At 41.9% G+C, this 11,480-nt stretch overlaps 1 protein-coding gene across 2 annotated transcripts in view; it reads left to right on the top strand.

The window, feature by feature from the left end:
• The first annotated feature begins 11,318 nt into the window (after positions 1 to 11,318).
• The window catches only part of LOC140316885 (low-density lipoprotein receptor class A domain-containing protein 4-like), a 360,196-nt gene continuing 360,034 nt past the window's right edge, over positions 11,319 to 11,480 (top strand). Inside the window, exon 1 of one of the 2 annotated variants that reach the window (XM_072394939.1) lies at positions 11,319 to 11,425. In XM_072394939.1, the coding sequence (XP_072251040.1) occupies positions 11,404 to 11,425 (22 nt within the window). In that variant the 5' untranslated portion in view covers positions 11,319 to 11,403. The remainder of the gene's footprint in view (positions 11,426 to 11,480) is intronic. The other variant, XM_072394937.1, reaches the window with a different exon arrangement.

The following is an 11,480-nucleotide window of genomic DNA, read 5'->3' as shown; positions in this document are numbered from 1 at the left end:
TACTGAATAAAACGGGTTTAAAGTCCTCGTAACACATCAAATCTTGTTTCTATTCACTGCCATTCACTACCAAATTGAAAATTAATAACAAAGTAATTAGGAGGTGGCGGAGTCAAAGTAACAAAAATAACAAGAGAAGATTTGGTTCAATATTTGATGCTAAAGATTCAGACTAACTAATGAGTGGCGGATTGGAGAGGGCAGTGATTTCAATCTGTTGCACCACAATGGTGAAGGAGACAGGCTGACCAGATCGTTACGATGCCAGCTTGTAATACTGTTTCACCAGTGAACCCACTTTCAGATAGCTGATGATTTTGCAGAGAGAGAGAGAGGGCGGAGAATGGGGGGCAAACTGACCAATCATGGTTTGATTTCAAGTGGGCGGGGAAAAAAACTAAAGATCGTAGGCCTTCCTGAAGTCTGAACATTGGAATCTCGGCAGAGTGGTGAGAGCGGTTGGTTGAGAGACAAAGTTAGTTGGTTGAGAGACAGAGGCCATTTCTCAATACCAAGTATGCCAAGTACGTACTTCTGTACGTGCTAGTATGGACTTGTTGGAACTACGGACTTCTGAGGACGCGAGTACGCTCATTGTGCATTTGGAATGGAAGCATACTTGATTACATCAAATACGTCGACGTTGCCGCCAAAAATATAAAAAACGATCGTTTTGGATCTTTCTGTTCACTGCAGCCTCTCTGCTTGATGCCCCGTTTGCACAACTGCAAAGTAATATCAAAATCAAAACATCTAGGATAAATCGAAAATTGACCGAGCTGTGATTGCAGTTGCTGTTGGAATGTTTTATTTTAAAGCTGAAGAGGAAACAGTGAGGCTGAGGAGGGAGATATGGAAGCTAAGAGCAGGAGGCTAATAGCATACCTGTCAACTTCGGTAAGTCCCCCCCATGTCTATTTTTTTTCAGTATTTAATCATTTTATATAATAGAAATATAAAATAATATCTTATATAATTATAATAGTATTATTATATAATATTTATTTATGTAATATTATTATAATATTTAATAATACAAACAGTAGAAATCAAGTACTTTTTGCACTGTTTGTATACTTTTACATCTCAGGATAATCAGTCCAGCTTTAGATGGATTTAAACAGAAAATCAATGCAATCAGTTTGATGTAATAATGAACAAGCATGATATTTAACTTAAATTATTTAATACACAAACATGAATACATGAACACACCTCATCAGCTAGCTGAAAAAAATTCAGGTTTAGTTTAACTTTTAAGGTTTCTGTACAAAATGATACAAAATCTCTCTTTATTTAATTTCTGTCTTAACACACTGCATTTTGTATGGTGTGGTGAGACAGAAATAAATAAATAAATATTTTAGTTGTAAAATTAGTCTTATTCTAAGTCTCTCATTTTTTCTATGTCAACTGCCACTGTCTGCCGGATTGTCCACAATGGGGTGGAGGAAATGATGACCATCCTCCACAGAGTCATTAATTTTCCCAAACCAGAAGAGCTGGAGGAGGTGGGTGCAGGATTTGCACATCTTGCTGGCCATGAGGGGTTTAAGTTAAGTTTTAAGTTATGACTTTATTTGTCTTGAAGATACATGAAATACACGAGATTTGTCCTCCACATTTAACCCATCCAGGTTGGCACTTGTTGAACATGCACATGCACGGGGTCACACACTCATGGACAGATGCCATACACTGGAGCGGTGGGCTGCCAATCACAGAGTCCAGGGAGCATGAGGGTACGATGCCTTGCTCAAGGGCACCTCCGCCGTGACAAGGAGGTGAACTGCCACCCCTCCAGCTGTCAGTTCACCAATCTTTGAGTGGCGAGAGTGGAAATTGAACCTTTATTGGACCACACTCACCACTGAGCCACAGCCACCGTGCTGTTGGTGCCATTGATGGACGTCACATCAGAATTGTTCCTCTTGCAGAGCCACAAAAGAAAAGCTACATTAACAGAAAGCTTTTCCCCTCCATAATAATGCAGGGTGTGTGTGATGCTAAGGGAATCTTTCTTGATGTGTACATTGCAAACCAGGCTCAGTGCATGATGCGCTTGTCCTACGACGATCGCCCATGTACAAAAAGGCCCTTTATCCATCATCTGGGTTCTTTCTGCTGGGAGACGGTGGATACCCCTGCCTGCAGCATCCTGTCTGTGTCATCACCCCATACCGAAGGCCTGTAGCAAGTAAGTGGTCATTTTGCCTCCAGTCACACACAAGATACTGCTACATTTATTATTGTGACTCAGATATATTCAACTTATTTTTTTACATTCAGGCCAAGTGGAGGAAAGGTTCCACAGGTCCCATGCAAAGGCCGGAAACATCATCGAGCGCACCTTTGGCATGCTTAAGACACGCTGGAGATCCATTTTCTTGGAGATTCGGCCCATCTTTGCATCCTGTTGCATCCTACATAACATCTGTGTAACAGCAGATGACATCTGGGATCCAGAAGTGGAGGAAGAGGAGGACGGAGGTGATGATGATGGAGTGGATGAACCAAATGAAGGTGCTGGCCACCAGTCAGGCAGTTTCTTCCGAGCCAGGCTTGCAGCCCGAGTCTCTGCCCCTGCAGAGCAGCCTCTGTGTCTCAATGAACACGACTACATCTAAGATAAAAATGTTGGTTATATGTTGTTATATACTGTTTGTTGTCCATTGTTTGAAATACTTAATAAAACTATTCTGTCTCATGTGTAATATATATATATATATATATATACATATGTATTTGTATGACTTCATATAAAGACAATTTATAAAGTACCTCCACATGAAGATGTGTATTTACAAAATCTTATTTAATTTTCCCACAAGCTTTTGAGAGGGATATCTCTCTGCCCTCTCTTCAGCTGCTCTCTCTCTCCTCCTGCCTGGCCAAAGCCTCTCTCTCTCTGACTCTCCTCCCTCAAAAACTCCAACACCTCGCTTTCCCTCTGGATGAAGCTGGATGATGGGGAAGAGGCCAGGGTATTGACTGTGCCACCTGACGAGGAAGTCAGATTTGATGCCACAACCAGAGGCAGACTGATAGAGTGCTGCCCCTGGAGTGCAGCATTCATCAGACTATAAAGCTGCCAGTTGACAGCAGTCACACCACCGGCCTCTACCCCTCTGCCTGTTGGTGGGTCCCTAAGTTTCTGAAAAATTATTTCAGCAGGAAAATGACTGAGAAAACAGCTTTAATATACTGGCTGTAAATAAGAAGATGAATATTCTGTAGACAGAATAAGATCATTTAATTAACCAGATTACCTTGTATTTATTTTTCAGACTTTTTTTTTTTTTGCTTGTTTGCAGGTGACTTTGAGCCCACTATTAGCAAGAAAGTCCCTGAAAGACAAAAAAACATTCAAACAAACAGCAATTTCAGTAAAGCATTAATCATTCTACATGTCGAAAGTGCTTCCAAGCCCCCTGTAAAGATACAGATACACTAAGATGAATACTCACTCCCACCCGCCTTTACAGGAGTTGCGGTGGCCCGTGAAAAGGCTCTCGTTGGCCGCACACCACTCGATGAGGGCCCGAGTTTCTTCATTTGTCCCTTAAGAAAAAAAATCCAAATGAATTCTAATCCACAGAAAAAAAAGTGTAGTGTATATGTATGTAATATATGTACTCCTGCATCTAACATCTAAAGCTAATCATTTGAATATAACTGTTAGCTGTTCAGCTAATATTCAGCTTGTATTTTCTGAAAACGTTAAAGTCGTTTTTAGAAACGGCTTCAACTTCATCAAGCAACCACAAAGTTTAAGGAAAACACCAAACAAAAAACGTTGTGTAAATAAGAGTACATAAATCAGAAATAAGAGTAACATTTCCAAACAGAACTTACAGTTCTGTGCTTTCTCCTCTGCCATCTTCGCCTGTGCCGCACTGCTTTCTGGGACAGCAAGCTGTCACCACAGAAGCATCCTTGATAAAATGGGCGGAGCAAGTACACATCCGGGAACGTGGAGCGTACTTGCATAAGGCGCATTCGGACAGAGAGTTCTAAGAATGCAGTTCTAAGAACTGTCCACCTCAAATTTAGTTCTAAGAACTGCCCATCCCCAGGGGAACTGTTTCATTTTGCATTGGCATATCAGTCAGGGACCTTGGTTAGGACTGATGTGACGCAACCGTCTGCGACAGTGACGTGTTACTGTAGCGCCACAGTAAGGAGAGAAGAAAACACCACCACCAAGAAGCTAACATGGAGAGCGAGGAGGCCACCGTGTTCATGGTCTGCATGACGGTGATATTAATCATGAACGATCACATCAGGCGTCTAGAAGAGCACACAGCGAGAGTCAGGAGACAAAGAATCAAGCAGCGGGCGATACTTCTTTGTTTCATGGAGGAAAGAAGGAGAGCAGAGCGCCACAGACAAAGGAGCGGACATGCGCCGGTTGTGTCCGTCATATGTGTTCCTATGGAACCCAGAAGAGACCCTGCCTCGGAGAAGGAGCTAAAATGGTTACAGCAACTGAGGGCCATGGTCCCTAGGCCCTGTATGTCTGAATGCGTTAAAAAAATGGCCTACTTCCTGAAAGGGTTATAGGAACTGCAAAAGGTTCCGACAGTGGGAATGCTCCTTTGAATTGGAACAGTACTTGGTCCTTAAGTGATGACGTTTCAGAAGTATACGAGTACACAAGTACAGACAAGTATGCATATTGAGAAATGGCCAAAGTTAAATGGCGGAAGACAAGCGTGACGTTGTGGCTAGCTTGATAGCATCACATTTTTCAAGGCGGCCTTTCACAGAAAAACTTCAGAAATGGAATTAAAAGAAAATGTTAAGAAAGTGGAAAGGCATTTCAAGACCGAAAATTATCATCGATATCCATGGACGACGGGCTGTAAGAAAAAAACAGGCTGTACTGCTGGAGTTGTTTACTTTTTACAACTGACAAGTCATCCACCTGGGTCAGCGGGGGATTTGTCGCCCATGTCAGGACTTCTTTTGGATAAATGCATTAGGCTCCTCAAATACCTCTGAACTAAAACCTGGTAGGGAATATATCTGTTGAGATTATTTTGAGTTATAAAATGTCACACAGGACTGCATGCTTGCTTGCCTGTTTGAGCATAGCATTCATTGATAAAACATATTAGGATCCCCCCCAGCTTTCTTAGTTTTGGTGCAATCTGTTGGTTTCCTTAGCTAGGATATACATTTTTTTAATTGGCTCTATATGAATTAATTGGATTATGATTACAATGAATTGAATTCCAATTGGCTTGAATTGGACTATATTACTTAAGTGCCTTGAGATGACAATTGTTGTAATCTGGCGCTATATAAATAAAATTGAATTGAATTGAATTGAACATTAGCATACGTCTCTCCTTTTAAACATCTCTGTATTGAATCTTTTTAGGATGTTTGTACACCAGTTTGCTATCTATTTGTTAGAACAAAGACCAATACCAAAAATTGGTTCTATTAGCATCTGACCGTTATTGTGTCTAAATTGAATCTAAATAAAATGAGTTTTATCCTTTCCATTCATTGAGATGTATCCACTGAATCTATCATTAGAGTAAATCCATCTGATGCACAGCTGGAGCTGAAAAATATTTCAAACAGCATGTCTCAGGCTATGAAATGGTACAAGCTACGCAGTGCTTTTTTCTCAGTCCCACATATTCACACACCGATAGACACATCTGAGGCAAAATGGGATTCAGTGCGTTGCCCAAAGACACTTCAACATGTGGTTCAAGGAAGGTGGGAGTCAAATCATTGACCTTCTGATTGGCAAACAACTGCTCCTCCTCCTGAACTACAGCCACCCCATATATTTAACACTCCAAATATCTCATATTCATGCAACATTTCATCAGTTGTTGCAGCCAGAATTGGGGATCACCAAACAGACTGAAGGCGCCTGATAATTTCCCCCCTTGTGCATTGGGACTTACCATGCTTTTTTGCACTTCTTTCTATCCAAAAATAGCTTTGCCTCTGTCTTATGCTAGAATAAGAGAAGAAAGAATTGTTAAAGGACATGGTCCTCTGCTGCTCATGCAGGACTCAGAAGGGATCCTTGTTGGGACCATGTTTAGACCAACATGGCTGATGCTTACAAAGCAGTCCCCCATCTCCACCTTGGACAGTCTGACCACCTCTCTTTGTTTTTAATCCCCAAGTACTCATCACTCATCAAATGTGTGAAACCCACAGTGAGAACAGTCAAAGTGTGGCCAGAGGGAGCAGACTCTGAACTACAGCAGTGATTCGAACACACAGACTGGAGTGTGTTTGCTACCCAGGCCACACTGGACACCCACACGGACATTGACTCTTACGCCTCCTCCGTGCTGGACTTCATCAACACCAGCATCAACAGTGTCACCACTCACAAACGGATCACTACATTCCCGAACCAGAAGCCGTGGATGAACAGAGAAGTCTGCCTACTGCTGAAGGCACGAGACGTCGCTTTCAGATCTGGTGATGCTCAGGCCTACTCTTCATCCAGGACTGACCTGAAGAGGGGCATCAGGGAGGCCAAGTACAGCCACAAGCTAAGGATTGAGGAGCACTTTAAGAACAACTCCGACCCCAAACTCATGTGGCTGATCTCTCTTGGTCTCTCAACATCTCAACCCTGGTCAAGAAGGCACACCAGCGCCTCTTCTTCCTGAGGAGGCTGAAGAAGGCCCATCTTTCTCCTCAGATCCTGGTGAACTTCTACCACTGCATCATCGAGAGCATCCTCACCAACTGTATCTCAGTATGGTATGGCAGCTGCTCTGTTGCAGAACGGAAGTCACTCCAGAGGGTGGTGAAAACCGCCCAACGCATCACAGGTTCGCCACTCCCCTCCACTGAGACTGTCCAGAGCAAGAGGTGCCTGCGGAGGGCACGCAGTATTGTCAAGGACAGCTCTCCTCCCAGCCACAGACTGTTTGAACACTTTTTTCACTGAATTCACTTTACATACGCACATACTCTGCACTTTAACCACTTTTACTGCTGTTTTGCACTTCTGGTTGGATGCTAACTGCATTTCGTTGTCTCAGTACTTGTACTTTGTGCAATGACAATAAAGTTGAATCTAATCTAATCTAATCTAATTTGTGGATTTTTCTTTTTATTAACATTTTACTTTTTACTTCTGCAGATTCGCTGTTGCTCCTGTTCCTGCCTTCCTGTGGGCGTAGCAACCAGTATCAGCAAATTGATAGATTAAGGACCTTCACCTTCGATCTGTGACTCTCATTTTTGGATTACCTCATGGGGATTTGAGCAGCCCAGCACCACATCACTACTTTCTGCCGCCAGTCAGTCATAAGTCAAACTCACCTGTTTCGATGACACTGTGCACCACCATCACTAATACGGAAGGATTTATTCTATACATTTACAGGAAACTCCCTCCCGGTCAGTAAGAACCTATTCACTTGCCTTAAGGAAAATCAAGAGAAACTATTACCACTTACCTGTGCACTCATCTCCTGCAGTCACCAGCACACCTTTGTGTCCCTGCAATTGCCTTTTGTTATGTTTTTTCTTACTCTGGAAGTCAGTCTCTGCATAAGGGTCCTGCCTCTCATGGAACTATAACAGTCCTACTCCTGTGTGTGTTCTGTGGGGTGTAGTGTATGGGGCCACGTAGGTGATCCCTTTTCCTGCACTCTGCAGTTCCCCACCCCTGTTTTAATTACACGTTAGACATTACAACTTATTAGACACAAACATACACACATTAGGTCTTGGGTGGTGGTTGCACTGAGTGGTATCTGGTGGGCGGGGCTCTCTGGGTATGTAGGCTGCCCAGAGGGCTGCGCTCCCAGTTCTACAAGGTTGGCTGCCCCTCAATTTTAATCGCTCACTATTAGAAAATATTGAAGATCCAGAGGGGCAAGGGGAGGGGTCTTCCTACATCCCTGTTGCCTGGTTGCTGCTCGGGGCGGGAGGGGCCAGGAGAAAGAGTTGTTCTGTTGGTTCGGGTTCCGTGGTGGCTGGGGGTCTGCTGGCCCCCCGCATGTGCCCACAGCACATCCCATTCTCAGTTTTTCCCAAAGTGGAAATCACAAAAACCTCTTGTGTTTGTTGTTGTGTATTGTCCACCTGGCCCTTATTCTGAGTTTCTGTCTGAATTCTCAGAGTTTTTATCCCAGTTAGTGCTTAGTACAGATAAAGTCATTGTAGTGGGTGACTTTAATATTCATGTAGATGTTAAAAATGACAGCCTAAATATTAACTTTAATTCTATATTAGACTCTATTGGATTTTCTCAAAGTGTTCACAGACCTACTCACTGCCTTAATCATACCCTTGACCTTGTTCTGACTTATGGCATTGAGAGGGAACAGTTAACAGTGTTCCCTCATAATCCTGTCTTGTCTGACCATTTTTTAATAACTTTTGAATTTACATTACTTGACTATACGGCTTCTGAGAAGAATTTTACATATAGAAGGTGTCTGTCAGAGAATGCTGTAACCAGATTTAAAGAGTTGATTTCATCATCCTTTTCTTCACTGCCATGTGCAGATATGACAGAGGACGGCTACCCAAATTTTACTCCAGTAGAACTTGACTCTCTTGTTGACAGCACTATAATTTCAATGCGTACAACACTGGACAATGTTGCCCCTCTGAAAAGGAAGGTAATCAGTCAGAAGAGGTTGGCTCCTTGGTATAATTCACAGCTGCGTTAAAGCAGACTGCAAGAAAGCTGGAGAGACAGTGGCGTTCCTCTAATTTAGAAGAGTCTCAATTAGTCTGGAAAGATAGTTTAATAACGTATGAGAAAGCCCTTCGTAAAGCTAGAACTGCTTATTATTCATTATTGATAGAAGAGAATATGAATAATCCTAGGTTTCTTTTCAGCGCTGTTGCCAGGCTGATAAAGAGTCCGAGCTCTATTGAGCCATGTATTCCTTTAACTCTCAGCAGTGATGATTTCATGAGATTCTTCATCAATAAAATTGTTTCTATCAGAGAGAAGATTAATGGAATCCTTCCCACTATTATAACTGATGTATCATCAAGTAGAGCAGCTTTAGAAGTATCTTTAGAACCTGATTTGTATTTTGACGGTTTCTGCCCAGTTGATCTTTCTGAGCTAACAACAGCAATAGTCTCTTCTAAACCATCAACTTGTATTTTAGACCCAATCCCAACCAGACTGTTCAAGGAGGTTTTCCCCTTAATCAATACTTCCATATTGGATTTGATCAATCAGTCTTTGTTGACAGGATATGTACCTCAGACTTTTAAGGTTTCTGTAATTAAACCTTTACTTAAAAAACCTACTCTTGATTCAGAAGTGTTGATAATTATCGACCTATATCCAATCTCCCTTTTTTGTCTGAAGAAAAAATAGTTGCAGCTCAACTTTGTGATCATTTACATAGAAATAATCTGTTTGAAGAGTTTCAGTCAAGATTCAGAGTGCATCATAGCACAGAAACAGCCCTGGTGAAAGTTACCAATGATCTCCTCTTAGCCTCACATAGCGGACTTGTTTCTGTGCTTGTCCTGTTGGATCTCAGTGCTGCATTTGATACGATCGATCACAGCATTCTGTTACAGAGACTTGAACATGTTATAGGGATTAAAGGAAATGCATTAGGCTGGTTTAAGTCATATTTATCTGATAGATTCCAGTTTGTTCTTGTAAATGAAGAATCTTCCTCACACATTGGAGTAAGTCATTGAGTTCCTCAGGGTTCTGTGCTTGGACCGATTCTTTTTACTTTATACATGCTTCCATTAGGTAACATTATTAGACAGCATGGCATAAATTTCCATTGTTATGCTGATGATACTCAGCTGTACCTGTCTATGAAACCAGATGAAACCAATAGGTTGGTCAGTCTTAAAGGCATAAAGACCTGGATGACTCAGAACTGTCTGCTTCTAAATTCAGATAAAACTGAAGTTGTTCTCTTTGGACCTGAGCGCTTCAGGGAGAAATCGTCTAGTTATATAGTTACTCTAGATGGTATTTCCTTGTCTTCTAGTTCTACAGTGAGGAACCTTGGAGTTATTTTTGACCAGAATTTATCATTTGACGCACATATAAAACTGGTTTCTAGGACTGCCTTCTTTCCCTTTCGTAATATTGCTAAAATTAGGAACATCCTGTCTCAGGGTGATGCAGAGAAACTAGTTCATGCATTTGTTACTTCAAGATTGGACTACTGTAATTCCTTATTATTGGGCTGTCCCACATATTCTCTGAAAAGCCTCCAGCTGATCCAAAATGCTGCAGCCAGAGTTCTGATGAGAACTAACAGCAGAGATCATGTTTCTCCATTTTTAGCTTCTCTTCATTGGCTCCCTGTTAAATTCAGAATAAAATTTAAGATTCTTCTCCTCATATATAAAGCTCTTAATGACTGAGCTCCATCATATCTTAAAGATCTAATTGTAAGATATTTTCCTAACAGAGTACTCTGCTCCCAAACTGCAGGTTTACTTGTTGTTCTCAGAGTTTCTAAAAGTAGAATGGGAGGTAGAGCCTTCAGTTATCAGGCCCCTCTCTTGTGGAATAAGCTGCCAGTAAATGTCCGGGAAGCAGACACCCTTTCCACTTTTAAGATTAGGCTTAAAACTTTCCTTTTTGATGAAGCTTATAGTTAGGGATAGTTCAGATGATCCTGAAACATCCCATAGTTAAGCTGCTATAGGCTTAGACTGCTGGGGGACCTCATCTGTCACACCTTTCCTCACTTTGCTCTCTTTTTCCCCCTGTTTAATTTCTCAAATGATATTATGTAGATGTGATATTATTTTGGTTATTAATTTGTGTTTCCCTGTTCCAACGGGTATCCTTTGAATGGTGTTATGGTGTTTTTTCCTCCCTCTTTTCTGTCTTCTCAAACCCCAGCCGCTCGAGGCGGATGGCCACCCTACCTGAGTCTGGTTCTGACAGAAGTTTCTTCCTGTTAAAAATGAGTCGCTTCAGGCACGCTCAGGACGGGAGATTGGACTGAAGACAAGTTTCGGTGCAATATGTTGGTTTTCTTAGCGAGGATGTTGTTTTTGAATTGGCTTTATATGAATGAATTGGATTATTTTGAAACTGATTAATTGGTTTTCATTAGATTATGATATGACAACACAATCTACTTTGCATTCAAATTTGTAAACGTTCCTTCGCTGGGATGCTTCATTGTACCCTTTCCTGACCCGTTCAACCTGTGAAACGCTGAGGTGTCAAACCTTTGGTGCTCTGGCTGCTTCTTGTGTTAAGTGACCTGCAGGTGTCGACAAAGCGCCATTTACCACCCGGCTGTCAGCACCGTGCACAGTACAGTAGGACAGCTGAGCTTTATTTTGCTTCCCAGCCCTGACATCACTGTAGTGCAGTTGGACTTGACGTCTAACAGCAACACAACAGCAAGACTTTTAAATACCGAGCCACGGCGGGTTTGCATGAGAACCACTGCATTTACAGGTAGGAAGCCTGTGACATTTTCTAAATTATTGTACACTTGCGCCTTTAAAATGCA

Source organism: Leuresthes tenuis, unplaced genomic scaffold (assembly GCF_036924035.1).
Source record: "Leuresthes tenuis unplaced genomic scaffold, fLeuTen1.0.hap1 SCAF_10, whole genome shotgun sequence".
Taxonomy (NCBI): domain Eukaryota; kingdom Metazoa; phylum Chordata; class Actinopteri; order Atheriniformes; family Atherinopsidae; genus Leuresthes; species Leuresthes tenuis.
The sequence above is the reverse complement of the archived record's forward strand: the minus strand, read 5'-3'. Positions and strand labels throughout refer to the sequence as shown.